Raw genomic sequence first — 23,284 nt, forward strand, 5'->3', positions numbered from 1 at the left:
CTGATGAAGATCAGTGGAAATTCATTCTCAGTTTCTGGGTGACTTGCCTGTGTTATACTGACAAATGCACATCAGTGGGTAATTAGCTTCTCGGTCAGTAGATAGGCTGTGCCATCAATTTCTGTGAACAAAATGCACTAAGTCTATGCAGTAAATCTACCCTTAGAGGCAGGACAATTGTAAAGCACTGAGCATCAACAAACACCAATCAAAATCTAAAGAACCCACTACTGCCAAACACTGCTGCCAGCAATACTACTGACCGGAGTGGGCAATTCCTTTAAGGAGTATAAGTAATATATATAACATCCACAGATACAGTACATTAGACCAGACGAACTCTAAACTGGCAAGAGCATTGTCTAAAGGCATATCAGATCTCTCGGTTTAGTTGCTGCCAGTTTTATCACGTGCTTATGTCACTGAGATACTAAGGCTGAAAGGTCACATCATATCTTAGAAGGTAACCATCATTGTAAACATACAGTCTCTGATCTGTGGGGTTATAATCAATACTCTGGATCGTATCTAACTTTTTATCCATGATGACACTAATACTACCTTCTTGGCCAGTACTTGTGTCATACATGTAGAAGATTTCCTCTTTCCTAGTGTTCATTGGCCTTGTGGCGTACAGAACACCACATAACATGAAAGCATTGGAAACAGATGGCTTGTACTGTCTTGTCTGCCAAGTATTTAGCACATCAAGTGTGGTCTCATTGAGTTTGCTAATCACAATGTTGCCCATGCTATTTTCTGTTGAATATATTACCCATAAGCCACTTTCATCCACGGCAAAATCTATGTCTTGCCATGATACACCTGCATAAGAGAAACGGTTACTGGTAACAGCATCTGGAAGCTCCTTCCTCAAAACCATGGTGTTTGTTTTTAAATCATGCTTCACCATATGTCTTGAACTATAAGCATGATAGTACAAATAATTATTATAAAGGGCAGCACCACTTCCTTCCCCATATCTTATTCTACTTTCATACATGGGTCTAAACAGCAGCAAATTATCAAAGGAACTATAAATTCTGTAGTATTCCAAATATCTCCCATCTGTGTTCAATGGTGCAACCCAATAGACTTCCTTCTCTGGGTTAGAGGGAGAGTAATCTCTACCCCAGGAACCGTATTTGTAGGCAAATCCTCTCCAGTTCAGCTTTACAATATAGGGCTGGCTAACATTCAGCAGTCCACGGTGAACACAGCTACCTGTAATTAAAAAGAAAAAAATGGGTTTTCCAAATGTCATCATTAGGAGAGAGGTTTTGCATACTGTAGCCTCTAGAGTGTGCTTACTAGGGATTAGCTCTGTGGCAAAGCACAGACATAAATGCATAGCTTCGTGTGTAAAAGGCTCATTTTGGGCCAAGGTCAACAACTGGATAGCACTAAGTGTTCCAAGTTGACTCAGAAAGTTAGTAAAAAAAAATAGAGCACATATTATTACAGCTATTTGGAGACGATGGGAGGGTGGAGAAAAGATAGGACATCCGTCCTCAGTCAGGATTAATTTGCAGAAAATAAGTGCTCACTGCGCTATTCCTGAGAAGGGACCGATTTCTGTTTCTACCCATTTGATGCATGCCAGCCTGATGCACTAGGAAATCCCTTGGAAAATACAATTTCAGAAGCATTTTAGGTTATTTTCTACCTCAGTGGAACTGAGAGTATGGGAGATGGGGGAAAAAAGAAAGAGGAGCATCTGATTTCGTTGTATTTCACTGCAGAGGAGAAGGAAGGAGCAGTAGCAGCAGTAATTCCAGAGTCACATTTCAGATTAGCATTCTGCTGTCAGAATCACAGCTTTACAACAGTGCGTCACAGCCGCATGGTGCCTTCCACCTCAGGCCCACAAAGAAATCTGCAGACAGTAACAATCACAGCCTAGGAAATGTAGCCAGATATTACTCCGAGTTTTCACGTGAGACAACTCTAAAGGGAATATGACTTCAAACTGAACCACAACAGCTCTGTTTTCCACATATCAACTACGAAGCCATTTTCAGAATCATGGAAAAATGAATTTAGATACAAGAAATACTTTCCTTTTACCCATGGTGAATGGCAGTGACTTTCCCGTTTCCTGAAAAATTCTCAATATTGTAAGTCACTGGTGGAAAAAAAACCCTCCACTCAGAAATGTCCGTGGGCCTCTGATGAGTCTGAAGCTGCCACTGGCAAAAACCAGCATGCTTTTATCCAAATGTTAACATTAGCTTTTTGTATTACTGCCACAAAAGTGTCCCAGATTTTTCATTGTAGGGATATGTTCACCTGAGGTAATGGAGACAGAGATGTCAAGTGACCGGCACCAGCTCACAAGCTTAGTGGTAGTCCCATGTTTCCCAGTTCAGTGGGATCCTCTAGCCACTAGACAGCCTTCCTTATTAAAGATGGGGTATAATATGAATAGACCCAAGTCTCACATTTCAATTAATGGATACATTAATGGCCACGACTGTTTGATGTTAATAATACCTCTCTCAGCACAGGAACTCTATGCACTACCAGCTGTGGCGTCAATGATGAAAGTCAAACTTATCTTTTGAGGTTTTAATACTTTGCATGGGTACCACATCACAATTGCTTGCAGCCCGTATGAAAAGAATGGCTCTTCATAAGCTCAGCCATATGAAGGGATGTCTAGCATATAAATAACCTATGTCTTAGCACAAAGAAGAAAGAGAAATAACAGAGAATTTAGGTTTTGCCCTCAAAGCTGTCCATCCCTAAGCAATTCCAGACAATACTTATGGAACCAAAGTGGAAAATCCTAAAACCACTGACAGAAAAACCTGGGAGGTATCTTGTTCTCAAAGGCATCCTAGTCTGTCCCACAGATAGAGGGAAATGCGGAGACAGAACAATCTGAAGTACTCTACTTGGAAAAAGCCTGGGAAACAAGACATGTGGTGAAAAATGGACTGTTGCAAACAGAGAAATCTTTTCCTGATCTGCTTTGCCCAGGAGGAAGGTTCTCTGCCTCTGGGACAAGGAAACCTGTGGCCTGAATGTTAGAAATGTCAAAGCAAGAGGGTAACATTTGTGCCAATGTGTAAAGTCGATTTGGGCAGTGAAGCTCTCCAGGTCTCCTCCTTTCACAAAATGTAGTATTTTTCTCCTCCCTCTACATAACATCTTCCTCCCTCACAGTTTTGTGCTGTCTTGTGCTAGTGACTTGGGGGATATGTGATTCACCTGTAGCCTCCTCTCAACATCTATAAGGAAGGTGGGCAGTAGCTTTATATTAAATCACTACGCTGAGCTAAATCCCTGTGTCCTCGGGCTGCACTGGCAACTTCCTTGGGGTCAGTGTTGCCCACGGGAGCAGCTCTGCATCACCGAGAGCCCAACTCACGGCAGAGAGGGTGACACAGGTTGTGAAGAACCCCATCTCCTCCGCCAGCCCCTTTCAAGTCCCGGGATTCTTGCAGCTGAAACGCGAGATGACCCTGGTTGAACGCTGCTTCCCTCCGTGCCACCAAGAATCGATGGGAATCAACATTCCTGGCTTGGAGCAGATGAGCATTTAAGCATGCACTTAAGTGCTTTACAAAGGACGAGGCCCTGGAGCAGAAACCTCATTTCCAAATATAGCACACGAGGAAGGCACTGCTGTATGGCTAGCCAGGCTGTATCTCTGGAAATGGCACGTAGCATGGCTAGTAACGTGGCCTCGGCACTTGGCACGGATACCAACGTTTGGAGGTGCTTGTACCTCAGCTCATGCAAAGAAAGCAAGCTAAGGCAGACAGTGCAAAATGGCTTGCAGCCTGCCAACTCCATAAATCAATTTGGGCCAGTTTTTTCTTATATCTCTATTATGTATTGTTACCTCCGGCGTGAGGGCTTCTTTCAAGCTGGTGACGTATTGAATATATTACTGTGTTTAAATCACAATAAACTTATCTCAGAATTAAATGGTTATTAAATGCTCTAAAACTCTTGATTTGTTTAGAAAAATATAGCACCGAACCTTGCAGGTAGTGAAGTACTGCTAAGCTCATCTATATGCGACCTCAAATAATTTTTCATGTCATTAAGCAGAACACAATTCCAGATTTATTTTAATAATTCATACGTTGTTTCATAAATAAAAAACAAACGTGTGTTCAGCAGAGAGACCTTTTTTTACAAAAGAAATAATAAATTATTATTTCTTCCCTTAAAGAGAGCTCTCTGCTGAACACTTGTTTGGTTTTTATTTATGAAACAATGAATTATTAAAATAAAGTTAGAAGCGTGTTCCGTTTTAATGACATCAAAAATTGTCTGAGGTTTCTATAGAGTATGTGCTTCATTTTGATTTCCTTGAAAACTCTCCCAGAATTTTTTTATTTTTTTTACCAAAAAACTCTGTGGTAGTCAGGGGGTGATCTGTCTTCTGCACAGGTTCAGAAGAATTCATTGTTGTTTATTTAATCTAAACTTGCCTCCCTGTCTGGATCTTCTGGGGAAAAAAATGCACAAAGGAAACAAAGTGTCATGTAATTTTGTAAATATTAGAAGGTACTTGAAATAAATCCATATGCATTATTCAAACTTTCAAGTTTTTAACTCCTTTCTGCACTGTTTTGTGCCACTGATAAATGACGTCCTGGTATTTTTGCCTTCCTTTGTTTCATTCTTATGTAGCAAATAGGCATGAGGAAGACTAACGTAGGTACATACACACGTACTTCTCCTTCTCCCTACATAAAGAACCAGTATCTCAGCTCAGTTGTTTACTAATCCTTCTGATTCATCAGAAAAGGAGCTGGCATTTAGTTGTCAGGACTGAAGGGAGCCTGACTTGCTTGGCTAACAGGCTGCAGAACTGAGCATGAGATGCATCCCGTTGGGTCTCGCTTCACCTACTCCGCTCTAAAGCGCTCGCAGAGCACATCACCTTCTCACTCCAACAATACAGGTGCCAAAAAAACTCCAGCAGCCTCCCCCCACCAACAGCTGCATCTGATGGCAGAAGAGAAGGGACCACAGTCTGCTTATGCAGCTGAAGACCACAAGACAAGGTGAGACCCACGTTTAAAGGAACTCGCACGAGGGGCACAGAGGCCGGAGGCTGGTGCTACGCTCTCACACGTGTTCCCAAGCACCAGATGTGCACCCTCCTCTCCCATCAGATGAACCACTGCATCCAGATGTGTGAGCTGTGACCAGCCTTACTACGGCTTGAGACACAGGAGACAGAGCTGCTCAGGGAAAGGCTCATTTTGGTTCCTACTGTCTCACTGACATAGGAGGAACCCACACAGACACTTCAGTTTTCACCAGTATCACAGGGCACAGACACAGGCAGACAGCTGCGTCAGAGAAGACTTATGTTGTCAGCGTCTAACAGGAGATGAGGTGGAGGGCTGGAGTTCATCTGACCTACCTGCAGGCTACTAAAAGTTCAGGTGCCTCAGCTAAGCTCCCTCCATCGCCAATGGAGAAATGCATGTGTCTCCAGGGGCAGTTCGGGCAGTCCTGGAGAGGAGGCACTGGCCAGCTCTTTTCAGGTGCCTGTAGACATGTCTCTTTCGTTGTGTATGGATGTATTGATTTCAAAACACAACCCGAAACACTTAAAAACCACAGATATCTTGAGTACATAGGAGGTAAAATACAAGGTAAAAGTGAAATCACTATAAGACTCCAATAGGGTTGCCTGAGTTTCAGCATTAGGCTACACCGGGTCTTTCTCCTGCTGAGACCTATTCACCAGTAACTTGAAATCCTTAATTTCTGACTAGATAAAAGCCAGAAAAAACAGCTTTGCTCTTTTTTTCCTTCCTTTCTTTTTTGCCTTTGAGAGTTTCATCTGACTCACTTCTCCCTGCTGCCTCTTTCAGATAATTTCAGTGAGATGTGACAAAGAAATCTGCGGCAGAGTCCTCAAAGAACCATCCTGGGGTCTTTTCTCTCTATACCTGCCCTGATGCAACCAGGTGAGATCGGCGTAAAAGAAAAACAAATGGATAAATATGTCTTCCCATTGGAGTGGTGATGAGAGAGATGCCAGGAACAGCTGCAGGTAGGAAAGCCAGTGATGATGAGGAGGATTATTAACTATATATTTACTGAGCCCCATCTCAGACACCCACCTCTCCAGATGGAGAGAAAGGCAAACCCGTGATTTCTTTCTGCTATTTTGTTCGGGAACAGGCCTGCTCACTCTGAGAAATACAGCAGCAAAAGCCTTGGGGGACAGAGTCAGAGGGGCTGTGTGCTACAGCACTGAGAAGCAAGAAGCTTTAATTAAACTTGCCTTTAGACTCACGGTCTTAGGCAGCTTGGGGATTAGCCAAACTCTCTCTAGTTCATGTTGCCTACCCAAAATATGCAGGAGAGAGGATGAAGGGGGAAAGAAAACTCAGTCTGAAAACAGGACAAAGAGTCAGTTTAATACAAACATTATAAATATAATATGAACTAAAAGCAGGGCAAGGCCAAATGGTTTGGCAGGAATTCAAGGCATTCAAGCTTGCAGAGAAAACGTATGGAAATTTTGTTCAAATGCATAAATGAGATCTTCAGAGGCCTAGGTGTGAGCATCCATGCAAAGCCTCCAAAATGACCACCTAGAAAATGCAGCTCTCTCACATACTTACTCCATCTCCCCAAGCAATAACATCTTCCTCCTACTACTTGTTTCATATACAGTCTGTAGGACATGTAATTGCTCTACAAAGTTCTCTGCCCAGAGAACATTTGCTCCCCGCCAGGCACACAAAGTCAGGATACGCCAGTCCTGCGTGGATTAGCAAGGATCTGATCCTTCATACCACCTGGGTTATCTGTATAGCTGGCATCTCCCAACACGCAGGAAACTTGCCAGCCCTCTGCAGTTGCTCTGCCATTCCTTTGTGCCAACCTCAGAGACCACCCTCACCCTAAAGGTGGCCACGTCAATACGCTCACACACGTCATCCAACCCCTCCGGCATTCCTATTGCTGTGGGCAGGAGATAAACTCACAGGTAACACCAGAGGATGTCCTCAGCTGACGTCAGTGGTGGTAATTCTCTGGAAGTCATTGGAGCTACTGGCATTCCTACCACATGGGGCTTTGCACCTTCTAGGTTATCTCCTGCTCTGCGGTTCCCACACAATGCAGTGACATGCAAGGGTGCCTGAGGTAGCTGGCACACCAGTCAGGAATAAGGCAACGCTTAAGCAGTACCTTTTTGGTCCCAGATAAACTCCATCCACCTCCCCATCATGCCCTAAGAAGCAATGCTAAATAACTCTATTATGGTCACAATCCTGTGCAGTTACATTTACCCATCCCAGAGCTATCATCCTGCTCTAGGCACGACTTGCCTATCCCTGCGTGGAGCTGCGCTGTGAAGCATAGACCTCCCTTTCCCACTCTGTGAAAGCTCCTACACGGCACAGACGCTCAGGCCAGCCACCCAGGCATGAAAGCAGCCTCTTCCTCCACCACTCATGGAAGGACACAGTATTCTTGTTCGAGAGCTCAGTACTTTCTCAGTGAAACAAAGGCTTGCTGTAGGCTTGAAGAGAAAGAGGCTGTTTCTTTCCACACACCGTCACCCTCAATAAATCAATGAGATGCCCTTCAAATACTTTTAAAACACTGCTTTGCTTTTTTTTTTTGCGTTGAAACATTTTAAGCCCTTCCTTAAGGAGCAGAGAAGGGCCCTGAGATTTTGTGATGCAGGTTTTTGTTCGAGCTTTCTCTCCTGCCTGATCCCCAGACAAGGTGTTACTCGGGCATCGTGTCAGGGAAGCGCAGCAGCTGCCCGCACCGCGATGAAACCCTAAGGAGATCGCAATAGGAAAGGCTGCTGACCCTAAGGGAAGCTTGTATTTCTGCCTCTACCTTTCCAATGAGACGTTTGAACTAGCTGACCCCAAGGTGATGAAAGGTAAATGGTGGTAGGTGCAAATCTGTGCTCCTTGCAAGCAGGACACCACTCCTTCTTTTTTATGGACTCCTCTAGCTGATTGCTAACCAGCTTATGTGAAAAAGCAGGATTCTTCCTCTGGGTATTGTAAACAACAGAGCACTTTTGCTCTTACAATACTCTGGCAGAAGGAATCCCCTGTGTATAAAAAACTCAGGGGATAAACACAGTTTGACAAATCCTCCTGTCTGTTAGCAAGTGGGATGCTTGACCTGGCATACCTAAACTAGTGTTTCCTAAACAGTTTGTTCCAGTGTATCATACCTGACTCTCAAAATTTCTCAGACTATGATTCACTCACAATGTGATTTTTCAAGCTGAACACACGGTCAAGACAAAAATTATTCCAGTTGTAAACTAATTACTGCATGCCCTGTGACTTTTGATACATTTATATGAACTGCACTCTGGGAACCACTGATCTAAGCCCCAGAACATAACCTTTCCTAGTTAAGAAAATTATAAAACCCTAGTTCTGCTGAAATCAGTCATAAAGCTCCCACTTATTTCCCTGAGACCAGAATTTCCCCCCAAGGTTCTTGACCTTCTGATTTAGAAGAATCTTTTGCCTGTGAAGCAAAAGTAATCTTCATGCAAAGCTATCTTCCAGAGCTTGCATACCAACAGCTTTAGTACATCAACTGTTGCTCATACATTTCCAAGCAGCATTAGAGCAAAATTGCCATGACACAGGTCACTTTCACAGGAACTATTAAAAATCAAAGCTGGTCAGAAAAAGAAAAAAGCATAGTTTCCCACAAAAAAAGGTAATTGTTTTGAAAAAGAGAAGGGGGGGGGGGGGGGGGGTAGGAGAGATTCACTTTTCGCACTGCGGGTGAGAGGAAGATTACAACTTTTTCCAGTTGAAAACAGCTACTGTGTCTGAAAGAGTTTGTTTCCTGCCCTCATTTTCCTTTTGAACCCGTTGATGAAACATTAGGAGCTGTCTGCTCAATTTTTCAAGAGCTGAGTAGTATCATTACAATTGTATTTAATATTAACAAAGGGAAATCTCTGCATTTACTGTTGTACCCATGCATGTACCCATTATGTTGTTCCTTATCTGATATACAACAGAAATGCTTACCTGGTGGGAAATAAGGGGGTACTGTAGTTTTGTTCATGCCCTCTTCACACTCTTTCAATTGATTCTGCAGAGACACAATTTGTCGACGAATTGCGAGGATGTTGGTTTTGTCCAGTGATTCTAGTTCATTTACCAGTATAGTCAGATTGGTGATCTAGAGAAAAAAAAAAAAGAAAGAGAGCAAGTTTAAATTTCTGTCAACTTCATTTTACAGATATTTGCAGGCAGGGTTGATCATACCACAGAAGATGCTACAGAACAGCTTTTAAGAAATATCCCTAAGAATAGTCCTTATCCTGCTAGCCTGAACCTTACATTTCCAGCAGAGGTATGTGATCGCAAACAAATGCTGTAACACTCAGTTGTATAACATAATGCAAAAATATAGTGTTATTTTATACATAGTGTAAACATATCCAGTAAGTCTTAGGCAAGTACTAGCTATTATATATAAAAAGTACTTATTCCAACCTTACAAAAGTATCTGGAAATTTTATTTGCAAAGATAAATAATGTTCTCAATCACCTACTTGATGATCTAGAGGACAACGGAGAAAATTATATTTCACTTTCCATCTGAAGTAATTATTCTCTCTAGGTGAGTGATTAACTACAGTTTTGCAAATGTGATTTATAGTCTGCTGGGAAGGTGATAGTCTTTCCCACTTCTTGATTTCATATTGATTGGGCCACTGCCCTAGCAACCAGAAGCTAATTTTTTAATTATCTAAGTTAGAGCACAGAGGTTTTCAAGCATTGGGGTCTATAAATTAATACTTATTTTAATAATTTAATCAGCTCATGTGCTTAACACTATGCAAAACGTTAACTTTCAGGCAGGTATTTGGCAAAAATAAAGTTGTCTCCATTTGTTTTGGGGTTTCTTTGCTTTTCTGTGCTATCAAGTAAAAAGATCTTAATATGTTTGAGGTCAAGCTTTCTTTTAATTTATGCTGATGAAATGCTAAAATAATTCCACTGGCTGCAGTAGAGACAGGCTACATTTCCTCAACCTACACACTAAAGAGAGAATAGACTATCTGTATGTTTGAACCCTCTGTGGCTAATTAAGACCTTGGCAATACCTCCAAATATATTTGCTCAACGGTGACACTGCTTCCAACAAGGCTGGATTTGAGCTGTGTGACCAGTCTCTTTAGGTCACTGATTTCCACTTTCAGTAACTGGAAGTCCAGTTCTGTGTAAGATACACTGCTCTTCTCCATATGCTCCACTCTGATGGTTAGATTAAGGATTTGCTGCTGATACAGGTCAAGCATTTTTGAGTACTCTCTAACCTTAAAGAAAGGGAAAAAAAGGTACATATTCATGTCCAGGTTAGCAAATAAGACAAGCCTGTTTGACATCCTTATTATATTTCTGAGTGCCTCATGCATAACTTCCACATACTTGACATATATATTCTTCACATAAACTACATAAATGAAATTCTCATCACATACATAAAAAATGTGAAATTTAACCCTCATTTATTGTTGGCAGTTCCACAAAGTCCCCTCAGGAATGCCTGGGGATGACTGAAGGCAGAATTTTACTCACAGTCTTCCATTTTTTTTAATTCTTTGCCAATATTGTCTCTGAGAGCTAATTTTATCCTCAGTATGCCAAGAACTTAAACTGGCGAAAATTTTATTAGGAAATCTGCAGTGTATTATCTCACAAAAGCAAACCAAGGAGGCTGAAAAATGCAATAAAGGATTCCCAAGTTTTTCAACTTCATTTCCTATTAACTCTGAATCCAATAGGATTTTACCCTGTGTACATTTGAATTGTCTCAAAAGTTGGCAGAACTGGTTTGGGGTTTGTCTTTGGGCAGGGGGGAAATATTTAAACACAGTGTTAAAAATCAAATCTGGTTTAAATGAAAGTGTAAAATATATTGCAGGCTTTAGCTAAAGTAATTTACCTAGCAGCCTTTTCAGCCTTTGAACCATTAAACAGTTGTCCGGATAAATATATTTTCACACATGTATCTGCTGAGGTAAAGGTCACAGCACAAGCATTGTGATGCAGAATGTTAAGAATATTATACGGATTTGGGACATCCCTTGGGAAATGTTAGTTCCTTGAAATTTAACACTTTGGGAAAGATACATCATTTCTTTTTTCCCTTAAATCAATATAATTATATCATGAAAGGTAAGAAGTAGGTATAAGTATAATTAGTTTGTTGCACCAGTAACTCTGTATTTATACTCTCAGATGGTATTTGTAATACAAGTCCCTCTCTCTATGGCACTATGATTTCCATAACTATTACTTCTTCGACTGAAAGATTTTTAGCCCACATCCTCCCAACCATTCTTGCATTATCTTAACATAAAATGAAAGTCAGTATTTTTCCCATTGTCTCTGGCATCTAAAATCCTGTCATGGTGTGAAGACCATGGAACCCCCATTTTCCTGTTCTGGCAGCAGCCCCTGGGAGAGGGACCGCAAAAACCACATCAAATAATTACTTTCAATTTTGATTGAACCCTTTGTGTACCAAAGAGGAGGTGTGGGAGCCCACGGCATGGAAATTCATGAAGGGCAGAAAGGATCCTTTAAGATCATAAGATATTCAGTGATGTGGTTTACGAAGGAGAACAGTAAGAGAGAAGACCCTCTTTTCAGAAGTATAATTTTCAATAGTGGCACAACTACACTATAAATCTGAAAGAACCCGCTACCAAACCTCTGTATGCACATACATAACGTACACCAAAAACGGGCTGCTCAATCCCATGCATTCAAATTAGAGTTTGAAACAGATCTTCTGCTCTAAATGTGTGCAGCCAGACTTCGAGCTGCTCTGGTATAAACTGGCAAGTCTCCATAAGCTGCAGTAGAAGCACCCTGACTCATAACGCTGGATGCTCTAGATCTCCCAGGTCAAGCCAGGGTAACTTCAAGCTAAGTAATTTATTATAATTAAGAATCATAAAATAGCATATAAAGGCTTAGATCTGGTTCCTTGTAACTGGCTGGCAACAGAGGCAGCTGGGATGCCTTGTCCTAGCTGTCACCATCATCTGTTCAGGAGGGAATAGTAGGAAATACTGGGCAATGTTCTTGGCAAAGCCAGATGTAGTTGGACCTCACACTTTCACTGATCACCCAAATCTGTTTGGAGTTGGAAGATACCCTCAAAAAAAAAATCTTCCGAAAAAAATCTTCAAAGGTCAATGTTTAAACTGTGTGTCTAGAGCTTGCACAACAAAAGAAAAAAGGATATATTATTACACCCTGAGAAATTTAAAGCAAGCCCATGCCTGAACAAAATTGCACTGCTGTGTGAAGCTATGTATATCATAGAGGTATTTGGAAATCCATCTAGGTATTAATAACCTTTCTCAGAACGATACTAATACTACTACTACTACTAATGCAATACAGACAAATCTACAAATCACTGAAATAAACAGACTTCTGGAATTAGTGATGGCTACTTATTAGTGAGAAACCTGTGAATTTGGAGTTTTCTCCAGGGTCATGAGAGCCTGGACAAAATGCTGAGAGCTGGAACAAGGCATACACGGTTATTTCAGCCCTGATCACAGAGTGCTGCAGGACACAGACCTGAAGTTCTTCTCCCACATCAGAGGGTTTTCACTCAGTTCAACCATCTAGGTCATTTAAGGACATGTCACCACCATCCAGTGGAGTATAGCTGAGCAATACCCACACAAGTTGAGCCTAAACTAGACCCAGCACTCTGCAGTGCTCTGTACAGCCACACCAGCGTCGCAATGAACTTAAGCTAAGAGCTCCCCTGGCGAATTATTGGGCAAATATCATTTTCTCAGCAGTGCTGCTCTAACAGATCCATGCTGCTTTTGCAGACAAATCCAGCACATATGTCAAGCACTGCAATGCCCTGTGTGGACATTCCCGCCTGCTCAGATCTGGCTTAAGAGTTTCAGTAGTTTAGAAATATCTGTTGAAAAAAGGAACATGATGTTGCTCTGTTTGGCAGAGAGATTTAAGCAGCTTGTAATCCCCGCTCTTCTACTGCATCTACCTGCTAGGGGCTGTCTCTTGACAGGCTGGCACAGAAATTCTGTGCATATCCCATATTTAAGGATACAGACCAATAACTAGTACTGATTGCTGCCACATTTGTCGTAAAAGCTTAAAGTTGGGTATGACGATTGCATAGGGCCTGTATTAGCCCTTTATAGGAATAGAATGGAGCCATGTGAGGCATACGTAGGAAAAAAATTCCTCAGTTTCAGTTTTTCCTCCTTTCGAAGCCTTGTCACCCTCGTGGAATGAAAAGGGCAGGAAAAATCTGCAATGTTCATTTACTGTGTCATTTACCTGCAATTGGTATTTATCAAAACAGGTTTTGCAGCATGCAAACAGACACTTCTCCAGCACGCAACTGGAGATTACAGAAAGGGGAACAAAGGTACAAGATGAAGATGTAAAAGAAAGAATGCGGAAGGACTGAGGGAAGATAAGAAAGAAGTGACAAAACCAGCAACTCTATAACGTCACTCAGCCGAGGACGCTGGCTTCGGGCAGGCCTGACCTGTAAGGAGCAAGGTTGGCACGTGGTCTTCGAGCTGACACCAAGCAGAATTCCACTGCAGGTTAACTTATTTTGAAAACAGCTGCTCCTGGCAGAGGGCAGGCATGATTTTTTTTCTCCTCTTTTTGTTACATGAGGATGTTGTGGCCGTTGTTAGCCAAGTTCTGAAAGGCATTTTTCTCTCCTTGGGATCACGTGCTGATCCATCCCTGTTACGGAGGTGTCCTCTCCCCTTTCCTTTTGAGAAGAGCAGCCAATTCCTGCTTTGCTTTGAAAGGTTAATTTACTTCTGTAATCATAATTATGCTGGCAAAGGTTGATGTGACAGAGGAAAAATTAGTCTGGTATTTTCAGCCTACGGTTTGTACTCATTTGGCACATGAGAGCATCTCTTTATCTGCGAGCTTCCTTGCCTGCTGATTCTATAAAAGGACCCCCTTGCTTTTTGAATTAGCCTACAATCAGGCAAAAGGTTAACGATTCAATCAGGTTGTTTATCTGGGACTTCTAGCGCATGGAAAGCATCCTTAAGGGTTCCAATCCTGCAGCTCTTACCCAGGAAAAGCTCCCATGAGCTTCAAAGGGTGTTTTAGAAGAGCAACTAAAGCATGGATTCTCGGAGTCAAAAAAGGAAGCACTCAGTAGAAATTCCCACCCCTGTGGTGAGACTAAGTTTTTTGAGCGTGATTCCTTTGGAATTTGCTCAGGATCATTTCTAATAATGATCAGTAACGAGAGCTTGGCTTTCCTCCATTTCATTATTTCCTTCTTTCTATGAGTATTATCATGACTAAAGTAATATACAGGATTGTGTAAGGAGGATTTTTTCCACAGCTGGAAAGGTGAAGGTGCGTCACAAGATTTCAGATTACTTAAATTCAGATATCAAGAGGGCAGTGCTCAACAGCTTTCTTCTTTCTACAGAAAAACAACATCATAACTGAGAAATCTTACACACATAGAGTTACACCAAAATGCAATCTGTTCTTTTTCATTTCTGACCCAAAGTGTCTCTGCCTATATCACACCAAAGTATATGTCACCCTTTGTCTAACTAGATGAATTGTAACACTGCTTCACTGATTGGTCTCGACAGGATGAAATTCAGTCAAGCCTGAGTTAGGTCAAGAATTTTCACTGTCTGCAGCAAGAATTGAAAGCCAAGGTCAGTGTCTACACTGCGGTACACTGCTGGGCACCTAAGGATGACAACACAGTTACACCGGTTGACACCAGCTGGCAACCTGGACATTAAAGTCCATGGTGGGGACTCAGCTTGCCCTGAATTTAGAGGTGAGATTCAGATACAAATCTGGACACCTAATTTTAGGTATCTGTAGTAACCTGTGCCTTTATATGAGCAAGATTTCTGAACTCAGTGGAGATCGGAGGCTGTCCGCACAGAAAGGTCGAGCAGCACTTGAGATTCTCTGCAGACCTGCATGGCACTGGCAGATAAGTCACACATCTTAAAGGAAAGGTGCACCATTCCGAGGAAAGTACTGGTAAGAGACTGGTTACACCAGGGCAAGTGACGGGCAAAGGTGGTACACAAACCCCTTGAAGAATCACGCCAACTTTCTGGCTGGGAATCGTGCCCCTGATCCTGTCCCAGTGCAATTAGCTTAAAATGGCAACACTGACCACAGTGGGAACAGTACGGGGACTTGAAACCGCAGTGATTTTCATGGATCGTTAACTCTGAGCTACGCCTCCATGCTGCAAGGGATCAGGTAACTCCTGTGCTTGGAGGCAGTGGGGCTTCTGTCAGCTTGCCCTTCATATCCCTGCTGACAGCTGAATGTGTTTCGTTGTTAGCTCCAGTTCTTTCAAAACAAATGATTTGAACTGAAAGATCTTACCACAGGATCCTCCGCCTGTTGTTGTGTTTTTTATGCACAACTTCTTATCTGTTCTTGATTATACCAGGGAAGGGTTATGAATATTTATGGTTAGAATTTATAATTTAATGCTGTGCCTTTTCTGCTGATTAATTCAAGGACACTTCATTTCTTAAGATGCTTGGTTCCTGGAGAAAACACTTTCGGCTGGACACCTAATCTAAATTCTGAATATTTATCCACTATCAAAAGTCAAAGACAGATTTCTGTCTTCACAGGCAGCTTTACCCAGTGCACCGCAGCATGTGTAGGTTTGCCCAAGTTCCTCAAAAAATGGATCTGAATTCATGCAACTAGCAGCCAAAGTAGTGGAAGGTGTGTTTGTCTTCAACAGCAATGCATAATTCAGCAGTCTCACTGCCACGGCTTCAGATGTTGACAAGGAAGGTACTTGATTTTTTTTTTTTTTTTTTTTTTTTTTTTTAATCTGTGAAAGCAAAAGAAGTGAAGGGGCAAATATTCACCTACTTCGTCACTCTGGGCTGTGGTGACTTTTCTCCTCTTTCCCTTCATTTCCCTCTTACAATCTGGCTGGCTTGATACAAATAATAACACATGAAAGAGCAGGAAGCTTGGTTTCCTATAGCTCTGTGTAGCAATCTCAAACCAATAAAAATGAGCCAAAAAAGGCAAAATATAACCATTCTTCCAAAAATACCATATGCCTCTAGCTGCAAAGGCCTAGAAAAGAGACCTAAGGACGTTCAAATGTATGACATGCTACAATGTCAAAGATTCGAGATTTAATCACCGTTCTTGTTCTTACAGAGCCCTCTTCCCCGCTGTTTGAAAGACATGTCACAGAAAAGCGCTGACTGCCGTACTTTTTCACAGGCAACCATTTTTCAGCAAAGGTACAATTGTTATATTTATGAGAAAAGAACACCTTACTTGAGAAAGCTCTGTCTCAAATTTCTCTGAGAGTGTTGCGGCTATAATTTCCAATTGCTCAGCCTTCTGCACTGGAAAGGTGGTATCTGGCAAGTACACAGAGCACTGACAAGTTCCCTCGTCATCCACAGAGCCGGACACATTGGCAAAGAGCTGCAATAACAAATCGGTAAGGAAAAAAGTGTTAATATTCTACTTTGGAAGCAGTAGCTAATGTCTGACAATAATATGAGCTGTGATAATCATGAGATCAACAACTTTGTTACGAGGTAGCTTTCACCTTTTTCTTCCAAGGAACTCAAAATACCTAGCAATTTTTATGACTCAGCCTTACAAATCTTTCTGAAAATAGTTAAATATTGCTGTAAAGATTTTACCACCAGAAAAAGAGAGGCATATAATAGCCCTTGCTTTCCCAATCTTGTGGACAATGTTCCTAAGATAATGAAATACCTTTTCCAGCAGATAGAAAAGCACACAACAGCAGGAAAATAATAGCTCAGTAAGTTAGGCCTTATAGTTACTGCTCTGTTAATCTGAATTGATCAGATCATCTAGACATTTCCATCCATTGAGATGAAAGCACCAAAATAGAACTAGTAGCAGGGGAAGTTTTGAAAAGAAAAATGCTTCATTTGAAGTTTCTCAGCCAGCCCCAGCAAACAGACATGTGCATTTAATTACACACCACTGAAAGGTGATGAATTAAAGACGCAGGCTCAGACTAAGGTACAGATACTTATTTTGCTACAAAATATTGGGCGTAACACCCACATACCCACCCATCCACGTTTGTGGATAGTTTGTGAAGCTATTGCCCATGCCATTAGGATGAATCACCTTGTCCTGGTTGTCTGCACACTCAAAGCATCACCATTGGAGCAACGTGCATGGTGTATGGAAAGGTCACGGCTGGCAATTCATGATCTTGCCATAATTTACAGCCAAAGCACATAATTTCCTATAAACACTGGGTTGAATACTGAGTATGTTTGGAGCAGGTTTTTTTGTTTGTACACAAAACGTTTCCCGGTTCATAAACCTATCACGAATTTATTAATAAAGATATTTGATGTTACTTTATAATATGCTGGCACACACTTCAATGCAGCTGCATATTTTAAAGCTACAGATTGCTCTTTAAATGCACTTCTTTCTATAATGTCTCCTCCTGCCTTGCAAAAATCCCAGTGTTATTCAAACGTTTTCTCTTTCTCTCTCCCTTTTAAAAATAAACAAGCAAACAACAAAACTATCTACAGAAAGTTGACATTTCAGCACTTCTTCTCTTGCTTTTTCACAGTGATTTCAACTAACTTCCTCACCATCAAACCAGCCCAGAACACGCAGCGATGGCCAGCAGCAAAGCTGTCTTGATCTGTGAGCCCAAGAAGAGTACAGCAGCAAGCAGGAATGATCCCAGTTCACACTTCTGGCAACCTCTTTACCGCAGCCATAACAAACAGCACACATCTCATTTTGCAAGAAAGCATGAAGAGACATTTTATCTGTGTTATTCGAGCACCACGGGCCTTAAAACTTCACTCATAGACGGACTGTTGAAGACATTTAACATGAAAGGAAAAAAAGAAGTATCTTATGGCATTCCAGAATGGCCCAGCACATAACTTCCATCCATTTACCTGCCAGGTAGGTTACCACTGAGAACATACTGCAAACTATTTCTATGTTTCTAAGCACTTTTGAAGATACGGCTATCAGTACCTCAATTACTATGAAAAATAGGTTCCTCAGTCACTTAGATGCTTCTGCACCTCTGAGTCCTGTGCGTATGGGCATGACTGTGATGGCAAGCTGCTCAGCAATAATAAAAGAAACAGATGCGAGGGAGGGAAAAGAAAAGAAGGAATAAATGTGGTTTAGTGAGGATATGGGACCTTCTCTAAGAATGTTGTGCACCGGCATGCTAATTTTTGTGTGGACAGTATGGTATTCAATCTCTTCTGTGTATAACACAAATATAACATATACACATATAATTATAGGAAGAGACAGTATACTAGAGATAGTATGGCATAGTGTGTACTATAGATACATATACATTTCCATACATTATATAGTGTGAATTATACACTGTATACTGTCCTATAAACTACAGTCTTGACTATATATAGCTATCAGTTTGTCTAGAGGTACCATGATTATTTCATGTGCGAAACAAACCATTCATAAATGTATTGAGATGATCTCCCAAAAAACCTCCAACTTGTGCATTTAAACTCCCTATGAAAAACAATTATTCTGTTTTAACATTTGTCTTAGGAGAGACCCTTGAGTTGAAGGCAGAGCTTCACTGCAGTAAGTGCAGCTTATATCTAAGCCAAGAGACAGTTTCCCCAAAGAAGCAGACAGCCTGGGCAGACGGAACTGCTTCCATTCTTCCATTGGCGTTACAAACATTGGCATCTTGATGCTGACAAGACCGAGAAACATTGTTTGGTTAAAAGCCCCTTGGGTCAGTCAGTGCTTCAATCAAAATATAATACCACTCAAATGACAACCATGTAACAAAAAAGTCTTCCCTCATCCTGTAGAAAAATGCACAAGACAGGCTGTTACTTTTGATGGAGTTGTAGGGGTTTTAAGGTTTAATAATTTACACTGAATGCTTAAAAGAGAGCAAACTGTCCTAGCTTACAGCAAGGACTTGACAGCAACATTTCACTCTGTAAAATTAAGCTGTTACATATACATATTTGAAGCTATGAGAAATGTTCCTTTTCCGCATCCTTTCAATTTAAGAAAGGGAGTAGGAGCCGGCAGTTACTCAATTTTCTGGAAACCAGAAAATTTATTCAGCTACCTAAATGTGGACTTAGGGTTACATCCTCAAAACAGCCTAGCCCTTTCAGTGCTTAATTTCCAGCTACACTGTAGCCCAGTGGCACTCACACCTCTGAATTAGCTACTGGCTCATCCTAAAACAAATGGGATCCACAGAAACCACGCGGCAGGGACAGAGTCCACGGCAAAGATAGAGGTCACCTCAGCTGAACAAGGAGATGGATGAGGTTTGGGACCTGCTATTGAGACTCAGAGAGAGACTCCTGACTCCATTTAACTTCCTAAACACTCTACTGGAGCCAGAGTCTTAACTTTCTCTCAGAAGAGGTCCCTCCACACCTCCCAGCTGCCAGACTTGCCTAGCTTAGACGGCGAAGACCTGCCGTCAAGCTGTCTACCATCTCCAGCCTGATCTGGAGCTGTGCTTGGGACAAACTCTGTTCTTGATACTTGGTTGCAGGACCATTCAGAGCAAGTGTGTCCCACTGAATCTGTTCCAAAGCAAACATGTTATTAAGCAGTCAATGAAGGAGAGAGGGAAAGAGACCAAGCCCTGAAATCCACAGACCATGGACTTGAGCACTATACCAGAAGGCATGGAAATCAGATTCATGTCCCTCTATCAGTAAATAGTTGAATAAAATTTGAGCTAAGTAGAACAGGGAGAATCAAGATTTTCTTACCCCCAGCAACCACAAGTGGGCACTTCTCAGAAGATAGTTTTAAGGCCCTGTTCTGCTTTACATGAGAAGACAGAGCTGAAAAGAAGCTTTCCCCTTCCTCCAGGGAGGCTGTAAACACCAAACTGTTTGGTACATTGCCATCAAACCCCCACGGCCCCAGCTGTTTCGTGTCTGGGGTCCACTTCAGTAGTCACAAGGGTAATGCCAGAGCTTTCGATGTGAATTAAGGCATAGAATGACATGGCAGCAGCACTGATGATTTGAGGTATTCACTACTGCCTAAAATCCCGGATACACAACACCTAAATGTTTTTCCTGGGCAGCTTAATTGACATACCTGTATCAGGGTTAAGCCTCTGAGTGACTGTGTAGCATTTAAAAAATGGGACACAAGTTCCTAATTTTGCTTTTTTCTGGACTTTATTGAAGAACAGTAATGGTTATACCTTTGGGGCAGCGTGCAGGTTGCCAGGCATCTTGCTAGGCTGAGTCAGATACGGAAGCGTCCTATTGAGATGAGGGGTCTAAAAAGCAAAAGAAAGCCTTTTTCAGTGTGAATTCCTGCGTATGGCACCATCCCTTCCCCACCAGCTAGCCCCCATTCTGCAGCTCCGAAGCACTTTGATTTTATTATGGGAGCCATCCCCAGCAACTGTAAAATTAATTGGCTTTTCTGATCTGCTGCTGAGGCGACTAACGTTTCCCCGGGCACAGTGTCACTTCACAGACACCTCTTCTTGAAGAAAGGCTCTGTGTGACCAGTGCGAAGCAGGGGATGCTCAGCCTGCCCGGGAGGTGTGAGCTGGGGCTCTGACAGGCAGCCCGGGCAGATAGCGTGGCCATCTAAAACGACAGTACCGTGCCCCCCTGCCCTAAATCCGGAGACTACTGTCCTCCCAGCAGGGATGCCCGCTCCTCACCTCCCAGCTCACGCTCCAGCCTCTCGGCGCAGGACTCGCTGCCCCTTTCACGCCAAGCTGTCAGGTTGCGAGCTGCGACGGCTGGGGCACGCGTCCCGCTCTGCCACTAGCCCCACGTTGGGGACAGCATCCCACCGCGGGGAGGGAGCGCCGGGAGAAGCCGCCACGCTGCCAAGGATACGGCCAGGTTCAATCTTGGAAGTCTTTTATGTGGTAAGACTATATAGCAACCTCCACAGCAAGGAGAGCGGCTGTCACCCTGGCACTGCATTGTGTGTCCCTAAAGGTCTACCGTGTCCCCACGTCGCCCGTAGTGGGGTCTTACCAAAATCTGTGGCAAACTGGGAATTGCAGCAAGACGCCCTCAATGTCAAATGGTGTGACAGATGGAGCGTCAAATGGGCTTCCCCCGCAACAGGGCGCTCACCCCTGGATCTTTTTGCATTTCCCAAATCCCAGCCGGAGCCCCATTCCCGAGGCAGGGAATGATGGGGAAATCCAAATGGCCGGCAAAGGGCAGGTCTATTAAAGGGCACAGCGTAAATAAGCTTTTGTGGGACAGTTTGTCAAATAAACCCATTTGAACTGCTCATATGATTCCACTGAACATGGAGGGGGTGGCTAATAGCAATTAACAGTGGTAGGGGAGAGAGCATCACAAATTGTGTAAATTACACAAACTGGGGACTAGCTTAAAGCTAAGCAGACCGAGGAGCAATGTCTCCCATGTTAAGCTTTCTACCCTCAGCTTATCAATGTATATTTACGCCTCCATCTGGACTTTTGCAACTTTCTGTTCTTCAGCAGATAAAAGCACCTTCCCAGGAGATGCTGACTTCACTGCCTGCATCCACAGCACTCCCAAACTTCAAAAAATATAACTAGGGGCATGCAGGATTTTTCTGGTTGGTGACTAAACCGGACAAATAAGAAAGTCATTGGGAGCCAAAATGGGGTTTCTTCCAGATTTTAACTAAAAAAATACCAAAAGGCAGTCACTTTGGGTCAAACAAACCCAAAATGTTTTGTTTCATTTGGAAGAGCTTTTAAGCTGTTTGCAAACTTTTTCTTCTGATAATTTAAGCTCAGTTTTAAATTAAAAAAAAAAAAAAAAGAGGCAGCACAAAATCAAATCACTAATGTAATTTTTTACTTTTTAATTTTTTTTTCAAATTTTTCTCTTCTCTCTTCCTCCCTGGATTTGTGGTTGCTTTGGGGTTTGGGGTCTTTTTTCTGATTGAGGGCTTTGATTTGAATTCTCTTGCCCATCCAGATACAGTTTTATGGGGAAGAGGGAGAGCACCCCACAAAAACCACCCAGCATGGCTTTCACGTGCCTGGTCACAGAGTATGATAGCAACCATGCAACTGGGAAAGCCCCCACCTCCCAGCTCCTTCCACATCAAAGATGTGGATCCTCTCCTGCTATAAGCCCTTGCTAATTAATTAGAAGCTACACAGAGCATTTAATATCCACTCAGATCCTCACTGGGAGTTGCACTCATCTAACCAAAGGCAGAATTTGACTCTGATTTTAAACCTGTGCCTCACTTCTACATTTATTACCCAGTCCCTACACATTAGTTGGGGGGAGGACGGAGGTATACTTTAAACTTTCTCCATGCAGAGATCTCAACTTTTGCCTAAGAATTTTCCAGTAACCTTACAGGAATTTTCAGCAATCAAAATTACGTGAGAAGACAAGAAGGCACCACAGCTCAGGTTATTAGACCCCCATCTTACCACTTCTGTTGTTGCCATTGATGCAGCCAGAACAATCATGCATTGCACGAAGAGCAGCACAGCCACCTGTGTGTGCTTCATCTTCTCAGCCAGCAGATGTGACAGCAAAGGGACAAAGGAGATCTTTTATAGTAGAGTCCGGGGATTTCCCCAGCCAAACCTTAAGGAACTAGCATGATTTTTTTTTCCAGTTTTTGGATAAGTGATATCATGAAGTCATATAATTATAGGTGCCAAATTACTAACGTACAAAGAACGTACAAGTTACTACCAAAAATTAACTACGTCCAATTTCCTAACAGGAAAGCTTTCCCATGTGGTGCAGTATCTAATCTTAATCTTGGTTATGCAGAACATCGTGTGCTTATTTGCTAGGACAGGTAGATAGGCATTTCCTCTTACTGTGACTGAATCACAAATATTCTTAGATTCCTTCTAAGTTATACAGACAATACAGGTCTGGGTGGTATTTATTACTTATTACAGGTACAGAGAAGAGCAGGTCAGGGTAGACTGTTCACACATCAGAAACATCCTCCCTTCTTTTCAAAGGCCAGCAGACCTCTGACGATAAGTAAAACGCACAGGGGTCTCTACAGCTTTTCAGTTCCCTCAATTCTCACATAGCACAGGTGGGACACAAACAGACTATCTCCTATTTCCTTCCCAGCAGGCTTATGTCTTGTACATTAACACTATGTACCCATTAATGCTTACTCGTGCATTAACACTGTGTACCCATCAATGCTTACTCACTTGCTCTCTTTTCATGGAGCTGCACGCCACCTGA

General features: G+C 42.3%; 1 protein-coding gene across 1 annotated transcript; it reads right to left on the bottom strand.

Moving 5' to 3' along the window:
* Positions 1–430: 430 nt before the first annotated feature.
* OLFM4 (olfactomedin 4) lies at positions 431–22,575 on the bottom strand. Its single transcript, XM_049815862.1, has 6 exons — positions 22,495–22,575; positions 20,278–20,355; positions 16,344–16,496; positions 10,100–10,312; positions 9,015–9,168; positions 431–1,224 (listed from the first exon to the last, which is right to left on the bottom strand). Exons 1-6 carry the CDS (start codon positions 22,573–22,575, stop codon positions 431–433), a joined length of 1,473 nt encoding a protein of 490 aa, XP_049671819.1.
* Positions 22,576–23,284: the final 709 nt, after the last annotated feature.

This window comes from Accipiter gentilis, chromosome 13 (assembly GCF_929443795.1).
Source record: "Accipiter gentilis chromosome 13, bAccGen1.1, whole genome shotgun sequence".
Lineage (NCBI taxonomy): Eukaryota > Metazoa > Chordata > Aves > Accipitriformes > Accipitridae > Astur > Astur gentilis.